The sequence below is a fragment of the Halyomorpha halys genome, unplaced genomic scaffold, assembly GCF_000696795.3.
Source record: "Halyomorpha halys isolate HHAL.00 unplaced genomic scaffold, Hhal_1.1 Scaffold4004.1, whole genome shotgun sequence".
Classification (NCBI taxonomy): domain Eukaryota; kingdom Metazoa; phylum Arthropoda; class Insecta; order Hemiptera; family Pentatomidae; genus Halyomorpha; species Halyomorpha halys.
Window position 1 is genome coordinate 20,213 of NW_027110537.1, and position 14,568 is coordinate 34,780.

Consider the following 14,568-nt stretch of genomic DNA (forward strand, 5'->3'; position numbering starts at 1 on the left):
AACGAAAAACGACAGGACTTTTTGAATGCCCTGGTATTATGAAGAATTAAAAAAATGTATTAGTTGTTAGTATGCTCATTATTTTCAATTTAGTATTTAGGAAAAATATGTTGAGATTAACGTTTCATATCTATAATGCTTGGCAGAAATAGAATAAAGGAATTAAATGTTGATAATTTTTTTTCCTGTTAAGCTATCAAGCAATATATAAACTGCTGGAACAGGTTTTTACTATCAATGCTAATATAATTTTTTTTTTTTTAATTTGCTTCAGGAACATTTTTAAAATCTCTTTACTTGCATTAATATCATGTGACTAACACCACCATATATTTTAACATAGGGTATAACGTTTCATTGGAAACAATTCTTCCTCCTATCCTGAAAAGAGTTCCCAAATACTAGTACCGGGTTTGTGATCATTACTTTCTGCTGTGGCATCATGAAAGAGATTTGTTTATACATTTCTCAGACTTTTCCCACTGTTGTTCTGTTTGATAAAAAAGTAAATGATCAAATCCGGTCATCCTTAACTCTGAATTTCAATATTGAAAAATTTGAAAGTTAAATCACAAAGATATTGAAATCTCAATCATAACTGAACCATCTCAAGATTGCAACTCTTCTAATTATGTTACAGACAGACATAATCTATAATGTGATGCATTTCAAAAGATTACGATCCTCCATTTTTTTTTTTTTATTCTAAGCTATTTTATTTTGAAGTAACTTCAGATAAACATTCTGGCCTTCTAAGCCATAAAAATAAATCACAAAAATTACTCTACTGGCCTTTTATTTAACTATTATTAGATTTAGTGGAGATGTGAAAGAAAATCACAGATGTTACAATGAGCATTATTAATCTTAAAATATTATAGAATCCCAGCAAGAGGAGGTACTATCCATCATTTAAAAAATAAATAAACTATATAATGTAAAAAAAAAATTGTCTATTTCTTTTAATAGCTATATAATTTTTAAATTATTATTGTAAATTTATTGATTTGAAGGGTTACTAAACATATGCACTGATATAAAAAAATGTGGTTGAATCTTCTAACATCACAACAGAAACATTAGAAATATTAATGAATCGTTCAAATTTTACATTTTTATTTAAGTAGAGTATAATTTTATTTCAGAATTATCAATACATTTTCTTTTACTTCTACAGCTATCAAGTTTTACACTATGTGGGAAAAAATGGAGAATAATCATCCAGAGTTGTATGGTAGGGCTTCTTAAGAACATTAATATCTTACCATAATTGTGCTTTTGGATTTTTAACCTGTTAAAAAATTAATTGATTTTTCTAAAACTTGAGGATTATTTCAAATTCAAGAAATGGAAAACACGAGAATAATGAAAGCTGTTAATGTATTGAGGCCTTTTTTAATGGATTGATTACTTTCAAATAAAATAATGATTCAAATATGTAAGGTTTATGCTGAAAACCTGTTTTAAGGGTGTTAAAACTCAATGCAGTATGTCAGAGATGGGCAAAATTAGCTGTAGTTGGAACTAATAGCTAATTTCTGCCCGATTTTGCAGTATGTGAATGTTATGTTATTATTTTTCAATGAAGGAAATTTTTCCTATTAACCGGCACTCAGAAATTTATTTATTAGTTATTAAGGAATCATTAAAATAAAAAATAAAGGAAAAACGTATTGCTGCCTAAAAGTACAATGATACAACTGAACACTTTTAAATCATAACCGAAAAATGTGTCGTTGTTCTGCAGGGGGGGGGAGATAAATTAGGATGCGGGCAATAGCAACGGACCTTCCCTCTAATGGCAAAATTAAGAACCATCATCTGGACTCTGAAATACCTATAAAATGCATTTATAAAGTTAATTCTACAAAATCTTACAGTTGCACCATTGTACTTCCAGAGCAGTAATACATAAAAGTCAAAAATAAAACCACAAATAATTTAGTTTTTTATTATTTTTTTTTTCCTTTGATCCCAGAATCATTTTAAGGCTTTTCTTGTAGTTGAGACTCTTTTTCACATTTTTCTAGGTCACTTGAGATTTTTTTCACTTCTTCATCATTAACATTGAGAGGAGTATAAATACAAGCAGTGATACTAAAAATTAAAATCATATAATGTTTAAATTATAGTAAATAAGTGTGGGGATGTTGTTGACCATAGATTAAAATAAGGTGAAAGGGTAAATAAAAATAAGTATACTTCATTGATCCACTGACCCGCTGAAACTTAATATTCCTCCAAACTATTTTATACTTTCAAATCACATTGTTTGATTTTATTAACTTTTTGTTTTAATAACCATTTGAAATACTTCCTCTAAAAGGTTAAATCTACAAAACTTAATATAACAATTTTCCAGCTTCTTTCTGACCTAATCTTCCTGGTTCAAGTAATGAAGACAACAATGAATCAGTCTATAATCCTCAACTAAGGCTGTTAACCTCCGAATTGAAAATGGATATGTCAATTTACTATAGATAATTTACTATTAATTTATTTTTTATTTCTGAAATCATTGAAAATATGAAGGTAGTTATGACATTTTTAAAGGAAGCTTTTCATTTTAATAGTTATTTATTATGTATTTATATTTAATTTTTAGGTTTTCTAGTTCCAATTATTCTTTCCTTACAATTTTGTAACCATAAAACAAAAAAACAAACATGATATCAGAGATTCAAACATTTACTTAAAATGTAAGGTCAGCAAAAATGTATACAGGGAATATGAATATGTTTGTAAATGCATACCTATCCTGTTATAAAATATACCAAAGATAAAATTATATTAAAAAATAATGTAAATATTTTACAACAGAAAAAGTGTTATGCGTCTTCAAATGTGTTTGTTGTATTTTTTCACTGCATAGATGTAAATAAAAAAGATCAAATTAGATATGTATTAAAAAAGTTTCAAAGTTTCTTGAAATAACAAATCAAATATTCAAATTTGAAAATAGCCAGGGAAGCTCCAATTCAAACTCCTTCCTTGTATAATAATACATTTTTCTTTTTGAAAGTATAAATATAGGATATCTCAGCTATGGAAATTATATTAAGTCATAGGAGGCTGATCAGAAAACTAATAAAAGTAAAAATGATCCTGCGTTAATTCTTAATTTTTATTATGTAATTTAGCAAATGTCACTAGATAATGAAACCGGACTATTTGCACAATAATAGTGGAAAGTGGAGAAAAAGTGGATTAAAACCCATGAAAAACAAGTATTTATCTTTTGTTCAAGATTATTATTAACTTAACTTAAATGTAGTATACAAAATTTATACATACCTGTAAAATATTAAAGAAACTGCAGCAATAACAGCACTTGCCAAAAAGAATGCCCCAGGAAGTGTTGTGGAGGTTGCGGTGTAGATATAGTCATAAAGGTAAAATATACCAATTGGTAATATGCACTCCCCAATAATGCAAAAGCTGACAAACACACCTAAGGAAAGAATGTTGTCATATTAAATTTGAAAATAATTCTATATATTTTTTTTTACTAGCATTTCATAGTGATTACCAACCAATTTCATTTTCATCCACACATTTCGAAATGACTGACTTTGGTAGGCTGAAAAGTAATGTCCTCATAAAATCGAATAAGGCAACTGCAACAAATAAATTAAGTAATATTATAAACGAATAATATGAACTAACTGATTAAATTTTAGTATAAGTATTTATGTTTTTAACAAAACAACTTACATATTATTAATTCCAACTTTGTCTTGGCAATAACCATTGTTATATACATGACAATCGTCACAGCACATGAAACAATACCAATTATAGAATCTTTCCATCCTAACAACTTTGAAAGTATAGGAGGAACTAAGATTGTGCCTGAAATTGATTACTTTTATTAGTTGTTAATGAACAAAATTAAGATTATTCAGTTAAATATTTAAAAATTTCCTGCTTACCCACTGCTCCAATCATTTGCCGATATGAGCTATAAACCCCCGCTTCCTCTATTGTGAAACCAAAACCTTTCTCAAGATAGTAAAGAGTAACATTTCCCTCAGCTGCAAAAGAAATTCAAAATTTTTAAATTTCGAATTTTTATTTTATAAGAAACCAATTATCCAGTACATTCACACTTTTCCTCTTCTACTGCTCTCCTAGCTTAGTGGCTCATTAATTGTTGAACATAAGCAGTAGAGATGCAAAAGGGAATAAATCCAAATTTGAAATATTTTCATGAAACCAAAGAATATGTATAATTCAAGATATCATTTTTCTAAAACATTATTATAGGATCAGAATATTTGAACTACATCAGAAATAGATGTTAGAATAAATGGTTAAAAATATTTAATTAAATTGGAGTTGTTTTATTTTGTGATAAAATTTTGGTGAAAATGAGTACAAAGGTGACCAGAATGTGCCCTTATAATTGAAAAATGATTCAAATTATTTTTGTATTTTAATATTTGGATACAAATTCTTTTCAATACTTTTGGGCAAATTTTTGTAAAAATTTTATATGGAATTGAAAATATTTAAAATTTTTAAATTTGAAGTAATAAGAGATTCTTTCACAATAACAAAATTGTGTTATAAAATAAAATATACATTCCATGAAATATTTCACAGACCTTTATAATAGAAATTTATTCCCTTCTGAATATTAACTTCGAATTTAAAATTAGATTGGACTTAGTATGTTTTGAGGGGTTAAACATATACAATGTCAAAGAATATGCTAAATAGTTTGGAAAATATTAAAAAAATAAAACATGGATTCATGCCCTTTTGCATGTTCACATCTCATGTACAAAAATATATTCATAAACATAATAACACAAATGGAATGTAGTGTAAAATTAAGCATGAGTGATAAAAATAATTGTGTATTGCCACATAATTTATTTACAGCTTTTCATGCTTTTAATATTAATGAAACAATTAAATCAGTTTTCCTAACACTCAATGACAGTACTCTACAGCTTATGCATATTTTTTAATATACCTTAGTCTAAATATGCATAATGAATCTATTTTCTAACTTCTAGGTAGCTTTTATCTATAAATGACTAATTGATTATCAATTATTATGTTTTTTGTTTTTTTTTAATAGAGGCTACACATATTTTTAATCAATATTGCATTTTGCAGTGTGAGACCTAGAATAATTAGACAAAAAAATATATATAATATACCCATTAATAGTTGGGAATAGAAAAGTACCTAATATTGGAATACATATTACAGAAGTGGATCACACAGAGCACAAAAAGATCTTAGCACATAACTGCTCATCACCAACGAAAAATAAGTAAATTACAGATATAATTTCTGTTGGATAAATTGCCATATACTTTTATTTTATTTTTTGAATTATTGAGAATGTTCTGTAAAATTACCAAATTTTAGATTTACTTTTTAGAAATGAATTGCTTCAACAGAACATTAAATAATTTTTTTAAGTAAAAATTCTATTTAAAAAAAAAATGTTATTAAAATTTTTCAACTACAAAAGAACGGAAAAACAGTCAAAAATAACAATCCCAGTCATATTAAAAACAAATTTTAAAATTCTAGTTAATATAGAGTAGTCATATTAATTTTTAAAAATACATGCCCCACCTATAGGTTGTTAACACAAAAAGTAAGAATGTCCTTTATTAATTTTATGAAAAAGGATAATTAAAGATTTTAAATTATTTAATTTCCCAGTGGCCATGATGCAATTCTATAAAGTGATTTGAGAAGGTTTTGTATATGCCTTAGCTTACAAGGTATGACAAAATTATATAACAACTTGGAGAACCTCACCATACTTTTCTGGGCTGCCAGAAACTTGGATTTCAGAGGGCTTTTTACACCTGATTAGGTCCATCTTTGTCCCTATTACACCACCACAATTTATCACAAATAATCTTAATTTTAAAAATTAATTATACTAACAACTTACCTATTGCTACAACAGTCAGTGAGCAAGAAGAGAAAACCATTAACCAAATTATTATATTGTTAGGTCGTCTTTTTAACGCAGTTATTTTAAGTTGTTTGAACATTTTTAAAATGTCTGCTTTCCCTTTTCTTCGTTTTTTATCCTTAACAAGAATCATAACTAAGAGTAAACTAACTATTTGGAAAATGATTGCTAAAATTAAGAACCACGTATAACCCATATATTTTAGGCCATATCCAGATGTCACAGAAGCTAAGCAGCAACCAAACATTATCATAGCAGAAATCAGTGTGAGACTGAAATCAAATATAGGAATAAATAAGTTAAAATTAGGAAAATATAAAATGAATTGTATCAAAAATATATTAGTTCTATGTTAAAGTTATTTAATAATTTAATTAAAAATTATATTTACTCCACTTTAGAATCTTTTAATTCACTAAAAGCTAACGTCTTATGTGTAGCAACTCTTTGTAATATTTAATAACCCAGAGAGATGACTTAAGGCAATGTGAAAAATCTAGGTGTGCAAATCTCCCACATGGACTAGGATATTCTATTTTGTGCTAATATTCTACTCTACCTTTTTGGGATCCTTTCGTCAAGATCTACAGCAAATTCCTATATGGCTGGCTACCCTCTCGAATGTAAGATAGCACCACACTCTGTATCTGAAGTATCTATCCTATCTTACTTAATTATATTACTAATATCATAACTATCTTACTCAATAACTGGAATATCTATTCCTGCAAGGAATTACAGCGAATACCTGTAGGACTTACCATCCCCATCACAACTGAAAGTGAATATCTACCAGAGTGAAGTTTCAATCGATCAGTTATTTACAGAGACTACCCATTAAACTCGCTAATTTTCCTGTCAATTCACCTCCTATCCAGCATACCTTACTCATTTAATATGCATTGTTGAGGCCTTTTGATGTAGAATATCTCCCCTCTTAAATTGATGATCACCATGACTATATATATATATATATATATATATATATACCACTATGCAGCCACCCCGACAACCATAACCAACACTCATTGCATAATAAAAAAGAATTTTAATTTATACTTCAGAAGGTGTAGAAGTGTATTTATAACTAATTGTTAATATAATAATGTACCTACCGTGTTGTCCTATCCTCAGTTCCTGTATTGTCAGTGATTGCACAAGTAGCTCCAATATAAAATAGCTTGCTGCCCCCTCCTAGGCCATTGATGATTCCATCTGCAAAGACAGCAGCCCAAGGAGAAATAGTCCAATTTAAATAAGCAAAGATCTCAATAGAGATTCCAATGATTTCCGAAATTATTGCAAAATACATTATTGGCTTATTGAGGGATGTTGCATCTCGCCAGCAGCCAGAAAAAAGTAAAATCATTGCAGGAAGAGCATCCCTTAGTGTCACCCGAGTAGTAACTATATCTGTAACCATTTACAAAAAATATATTAATGAATAACTAACACTATTGCATTTCCATCTTACATTTATTGTGTTCTTAGTTTTTGAAAAATATTTATCATATTTACAATGTTTACTTTTCAAAAAGAGTACTAAATAAGTTACATATACATATGCCATAAAATCATTAAACATAGAAATTTATAATGACTTATTATTAATTTCTATGATGGATGATAATTAGATATAAGATTAACAAATTGTGTTCTAGGATCTTAAGTAATTTTATTCTGGCAAAAGAGGTTTCTCTTTAAGCTCAAGATTGTATTACCACACAACTACTACTTGATTCTTAACTTTTTATTGACAGAACTTAGAGCCATCTTTGGGTACCTTATATTTTTCTCCCATTTCCATTATTATTTTTTTGGTTTTTTGCACCTTAGTCTTGTAGAAATTGAGAGAGGAATTGCATTCCAACGCCAGCCAAGTCTATTTTACTGTTTTTAATATTCATTATTTTTATACAAAGTTAATTTTTGATCAAGTAGGGCTAGTTCCCTAACATTTAATGTATAGGCAATTGAAGGGAAGACTCAAATAAGAAAGTGAAACTGAAACTATGAAAAGAATGAAAGCTTTTAACGCCATCAATCAAAAGTATATTTGGGGAATTTTGTTGCGAGATCATTATCTGCTGGTCTATACTATAACTATCACAACAGCCAAAACCGTTACGACCCTACACGACAAACCAAGCTGCTATAACATGAAATACCATAGTCATCACACAGACATCTTGTATTTATATATGTATTTTTCTTGTAAGTAATTTAGTTTAAATTATATATATCCATTTATTATATTTCCAAATACATTATTTGAATCAATAAAAATTTCAATAGAATCTTCTGTTCCACTAAGAGCTAACGCCTTACACGTAGCATCTTTCAATGGCGTTTAATAGTCCCATAGAGATAAATCAGCACAACTTTATAAACCGATGTGTGAATTTTGCCTTTAGGAATAGGCCATAGGCACATCAAATTCTTTGATGGGATGAAAGCCTGTGCTAACCCTCCACAAAGACCTGGGAGGTGGCAAATGCCCCCCCTGGTCGACGTCCTCGCCTTGGCAGGGATTTCTGGCTCTGCAGCCTGAAGTCATCACTTCAACACTAGCAGGAATAGCCCCTCCCCATTCCTAGTCAGCATTCTAGGCAAACATAAGCCATTACTGATGACACCGCCTTCAGCGGACCCGGCAACCATTCTTATAATGCCATTCCGGCAGAACAAGACAATTCAAATAGTCGGTATATGTACTTACCATTCTTTTGTATATATTTAATTGTTTATTTGTTTTGTTCTAGGAGGTGAGAACAAAAAATTCCCTTCAGGAAATTCTCCTCCTGAGAAGGCAGTGAGTAACAAAATATAAAGTGGATTAGTAAATTCCAGTGCTATTTTTGAAAATTTATATTTGACTTTTATCTCACTCTATATTCTCTGGATCTCTTTTCCTTCATTACCCTCTTCTTCATTTCGTAAGGACCTGCAGTTAGTTTCTGTAGGACTTGCTATCCCCTTCACGACAGTTCCCTACAGAGTGAAGTTTACTTCCTACAACTAGTTCCCATAAAACTCATCCGGTTAATTCATCTTCTAACTAGTTATCTATCCTATATGAACACGCATAGTCAAGGCATTCTGAAATAGAGTACCTCTCGTCTTTAATTCAACAGAAACAGAAATAAAAGGTATGAAAGCAACTACTTCTGACCCGTCGGGGTGGACTATCCTTTCCTCAGAACTGTTCCATCTCGTCTCTTACCCTTCGGAGTCGTCACACAGTATTTTATTATGTATATATATTAATTATGATAATTTGTTTCTTTCTTTTCACAATTCATTTTACTAATTTTGCCTTGAAGGCCATTCATTTTAATTTCTTTTCTTTATTTCATTTCTCATTGTTTTATTTTTATTATATGTTCATGTCTATTGTTAGCCTCGCCGATGTTTATATCCGAGCTAGTTTGGTTTTCTACGGAGCTACCTTCAAAAATACTGTCGATTTGCGGAGGCTTCAATAATGTTAATATGTTCATATTATCTTAATTAATATAAAAAAGATTTAATTTTTTTATTCGATTTTTTATTGAAATAAGAATTTCTCAAGACCTCATAAATTCAAAATTAACAAGAATTGACGTAATAATAAAATAAAAAGTGGAAACAAGTAAAGCTTAATTAAAAATAAACAATGGACGAAAAAACGCTGTTTACTGACGCAAAAATTATCACTTAATTAATTGGATTGAAAAATTAAGATAGTAAAGGAGTGGAGTGGAATGTGTTTAGCGACCAAAGCTTATTCTATCGAATTGATCATTTTTTTTGTTGTAACCCTTCTTCAATGGCCGTATCCTAACTAGAAGAAGGTATAACGAACAGGCGATTTTGTTCTGTACGCCTTTAGACGAAACTTTATAAGAAAAAAATTAAAATTGATTAATTCAATGGAATATGCCTTGGTCGTTGAACCTATTCCACTCCTCCCTTATCTTTAATTTTTTAATTCAATTAACTTAGTGATAATTTTTGCGTAAAAAACGTCGTTTATTTTTTTTCGTCCATTGTTAAATCTTAATAAAGCTCAATTTTTTTTTTATTATTACGTCAATTCTCGATAATTTTGAATTTAAGAGTTCTTCAGAAATTTTCAGCTTTTCAAGAAATCGAATAAAAATTTAAATCCTTTTTTCGTTAATTAAAATGATATAAAATCATTACCATGTTTAGGCACCATTTTGATAATAATGCTCTATGAGTGTGAAACTATTGGAAGATGTCAAATCTAGGTCTGTACATTTGTTTTAAGTAATTCCAAAAACCTTTTAATTCACAGAAACCAAAAGTACGATTTTAGTACATTAAAAAATCAACATAACGTACGTTCTGAAGCTCCAACGTGACCGGTTTTAAAATGTATGTGTGTCGAGGCAAAGAGTTTCTGGATATAAAAGCGAAAGTAGTGGAAAGAATTTGAAAAAAAAATTAATCTGGAATCAGTTTTACACTTAACGAAAGTTTCGAAAAATCGCTTTTGAAATGAAGGTGTGTCAGCATTTTTGTAAGCGGAATTTAATAAAATTGATAAATTATCCTCGATATACCAATCAGCACAAACCCTGAAAATTTCATAAAAATAGGATTGATGTTAGTAGGTTTTACGACCGGCACATGGATTTCGCTACAGACAGGCGGACACTCCGACTGAGACAAATTCAGATTTATTCCTTCATGTCTCCAATGCAAAACGAGAATAGAATTTTTTTATTCCGAGGATATCTTTTTTTGTCACTTTCAGTGTGGATAATATTGCCTTCGCCTGTGTTATCTGAATCATCTATCCGAATATTCCAGATCAAATTGTATAGAAATAGTTGAATTTATTTTTTACCCAATCGCCAGGTTTGGAAAAGCCAAATCACTAAATAATATGCTGAGCCATAATGGAAAAACCCAGATTTCTTTTTTTAAACCAGTATAACATATGAAAGATGCCATATTTCATACAGCAACATTTCGAAGAAACATGTTTTTTTTTTTAAGTTACCAAATAGTATGAAAACGATCCAGCAACAATTTTGTCAAATACCATCCACTATTCACTATCTAATATGTTTCCGAAAAGTATTATTGTAGATAAGCATGCTTTCTAAACAATTTTTCCTGAAGATTTTATTTTAAAACGATAAATCAAAGTTATTAAGAAAAATTATTCCGCCTTTCGTACTCAAACTTTGAAATATAGATAATTATGTATCTACTCATCAGAAACGGCGAGAAACAATAAAACAATTTATCGAAGAATTCAGTCAAGCATATTCTAGAGTAATAAGTATTAGGGTTGTAATTATTAATTTATAATATATATAGATGTTAGAAAGAGCGATAGCTGGGTGGTAATGCGCCAGAGGTTGTCAGATCGAATCCCGGTCCCACTCGGGATTTTTTCAAGCATAATATAAAGTGAAAAATTCACTTACAACCTGGGGAGCCCGGGCATTTGTGAGGCCCGTTAGCCATTGGGTGGCACTCACAAAAAAAATAGGCGTGGGAGTGACGAACCCACCCACGCTAAGAAAAATCCACGTCAAGAAACGCGTGATGTATTAGGAATTACGAGGACTGAGACCTCCATGGTCTGTTGCCCATATAATAATAATACATGTTAGAAAAGAATAATAATAATAATATAATATACAATTGATAATAACAATGATGATAAAATATGTAAATTAACTAACATGCATCAAAATTAAACATTAGGTAATAGACAAAATAAATTATAGTGAAATAAGTAAATTAACATATGTAATTCAAAATTAATGTATGTCCCTAAAATAAATCATTTTGAACATAGATAGATGGCAAAACAGGGCTCCAGAAGATCTCAATACTTCTTTCCTAACCGTTTCACAGGTACTAATAATCTGTGGAGACTGAGTGTGGACATTTGACCCACAGATCCCCGGAACTTATGGTAGGAAGCTGTACATTGCCAGAACTCCAAAAAATTTAACCTTCGATAAGGTTTTAAAGACAATGTGTTGAATAAGATAGAAATAGTGCAAGAGGATAATGCGATAGGTCCTGATGAAAGTTTGAGATTTTTGATGGTAAAAGGTCAAGAACAAACGGAATGTTGAGGTCATGTTGTAGGGTCTTGTTTGTAGCATAATATGGAACTTTGATAATTGTTCAGAGGAATTAATACTGAAAGGATTGGATGCATTTGATATTAGCAATAGTTCAAGTCCGTAATTCCAAAAGGGTGTCAGTATGGTCTTGTGGATCAGTAGTTAATTGTCAATAGAAAGATGAGATATTCTGTCCAGTATTCTACATAGCTGGTCAGATCACTATATGAGTTAACATATACAAAAATTTTGATCCTAATGAAAACTCATCTCGTGTTAAGAAACTGAGAAGGTAAGAAGGATCTCGGTTTTTTACATAATGTCTAGAAACTCTCAACTCGACTACTGAATCGCTTTCAAAGAGATCAAATATCAGAGAGATCTCTTGGTAAGTTCAGAGTTGTGAGGAGCGTACATTACCTCTAATGAGTATTTTAAAATAAAAGAATATGAATTCACCAGTGGCTTCAGCGAGTAGTTTTGTGTCATTGCAAGCGAACTCAACAGGTGGTGGAAACTCTGGACTGCAGACTTTTTGTTGAACAAGATTCGGTAATATCCCATTGTACCATAATACTGCGAAGGCGTAGAAAAATATAGCAGGTTCTGAAGACAAGCTGTTGAGAAAAGATGTTTGTTCCTTGGCTGCCGACATCTTTACTGAAGACTCTCTACACCAGTCTAAGGTACTTTATCTAATCTGACATTCCTCCTTCAATTTACAATTTGGTTAAAGACAGAAGTACTTTTCGGTGAAAAAAAAAAATCCATCAGATAATCATCACCTGATTAAAGCTGACAGGAGATCTATCAACATCAATCAGTGACTTTTGTGAACTTTATTGTTTGGGTATTTTAAATATTTATAGACAGACATTTTTCGATAAATTAAACGATTCATCAGGTGTCCTTCATGTCGAATCTATTCACATTAAACTTGAAGTTTCAATCAAACGGGATTTAATTTCAGAGTAATATAAATTTAATACAAGCAGACGGAAACATATTCGAATATTATTTTAAATGGTTGGTTAAAGTGAATTAAAAAAAAAATGTAATATTATGTTTTTCACAGTCACACACTTTACAATAAGTTTACTAGTTTATTAATCAAACGATAATATCATTGTAGTAAAGATGTAAAAACTTATTACAGCACATTTATAATATGGTAATAGTAATATGAAGGGATTGGGGGAGCTTAGTGAGTAATTTGTGAGTGAGGGGGTCACAATAGGGGGGGCCACGGTAGCAGCGTGGTAACGCGCCAATCTACTATCCATAAGGTTACGAGATCGAGTCCTCGGCTCTACCCGGGATTTTTTCAAGTATATAAATATGAAATACTCACTCACAACCTCCCCCTGGGCATTTGTGAGGCCCGTAAGCCAATGGGTGGCAATCACAAAAATAGGCGTGGGAGTGACGAACCCACCGTATGAAAACCTCGTCATAAGAAACGTACATCGCGCGAGGCCTTGGACCTCTATGGTCTGTCGCGCCAATAATAATAATAATAGTCATGTGAAGGGAGTGGTTTAGCTTAGAACTTCCGGTTCTGGGTTCGAATTCAGCTGTGGTAAACAAATCTGTTACTATAGCCTTGAGTCAATCCTGTAGGTTCAGGATGCCCACCTGGGATCCACCTAGCCTCTTAAGTGGAACAAATATCTGCTGGTTGAGAGCGATCATGAACAGATCACCTGGTTGTACAACCGTTGTTCTAATAACATTTCAAAGTATTGAATCTTTATTGGGATTTTATTGACAACGATGTGTTTTGTTTTTTTAATGGTAATATCGTCACTCAATAAAAATGATGACAGTAATTTTTTTTAAAATTACTTTACTATCTCTCTCAAAGATGTATTTACTATTTGATTGTAAAACGATATAATTTTATTTACAATATTAGCCTTGGGAAGGGAGATTGATCGTTACAACCTGCATGCTCTCACCCTGGATCAACTCAGAAATAAGAGAATTAATGAGAAGACGAGATGCTGCCAGAAGACGCTTCAGACGCACCAGAAGTTCAGAGCACTATTCCACCTTTAAGTCCCTCCGAAACCATACCCAAACATCCTTACGCCGCCCTAAGCAGCAATACTTTCACAACATCCAACAACAGGGCTATCTGCAGGTCTAGAGTTTAGACTGAAGGGACTTATGAATTCTTTTGTAAGATTTATCTTTGGGTTCCCTAGGCGCTCTCAAGTCTCCCGCTGGTATACCGGGTTGAAGTGGCTCTATCCAACCTCCAGAAGGCAATACCTCCTTGGTGTTTTCCTATTCCAAGTTCTTAAAATAAAATAAACCTACCCATATCCTTGATCTCCTCACTCTTCACTCATCCATCCATTCATGAAACACTAGATCCCAACCGACTGATTTATATATGCCCTCCTATAGAACCACCTTCTTCAGCAAATACTTCGTCATACGTACAACCTCCTTTTGGAACTCTCTCCTTATCTCCATTCGTCAATCCTCATCCATTCTTTTTTAAACAACACGTAT

The 14,568-nt window shown here is 31.0% G+C and overlaps 1 protein-coding gene across 1 annotated transcript; it reads right to left on the reverse strand.

Annotated features, from left to right (window-relative positions):
* Positions 1-1,935: 1,935 nt before the first annotated feature.
* LOC106691872 (lysosomal proton-coupled steroid conjugate and bile acid symporter SLC46A3) lies at positions 1,936-12,746 on the reverse strand. Its single transcript, XM_014437775.3, has 8 exons — positions 12,508-12,746; positions 7,066-7,363; positions 5,927-6,222; positions 3,933-4,034; positions 3,715-3,852; positions 3,534-3,617; positions 3,295-3,451; positions 1,936-2,097 (listed from the first exon to the last, which is right to left on the reverse strand). The coding sequence occupies exons 1-8, from the start codon at positions 12,701-12,703 to the stop codon at positions 1,986-1,988; spliced, it is 1,383 nt and encodes a 460-aa protein (XP_014293261.1). The 5' UTR covers positions 12,704-12,746; the 3' UTR covers positions 1,936-1,985.
* Positions 12,747-14,568: the final 1,822 nt, after the last annotated feature.

Bases quoted from the DNA above. Each gene is read 5' to 3' on its own strand.
- LOC106691872 (XM_014437775.3), bottom strand. From the start codon at position 12,703: ATGTCGGCAGCCAAGGAACAAACATCTTTTCTCAACAGCTTGTCTTCA. The intron at 4,035-5,926 runs GTAAGTTGTTAG...TTTCTTTTGCAG, and splicing joins ACTGACTGTTGTAGCAATAG to CTGAGGGAAATGTTACTCTT. The intron at 3,452-3,533 runs GTTGGTAATCAC...TTCTTTCCTTAG, and splicing joins TGTGGATGAAAATGAAATTG to GTGTGTTTGTCAGCTTTTGC.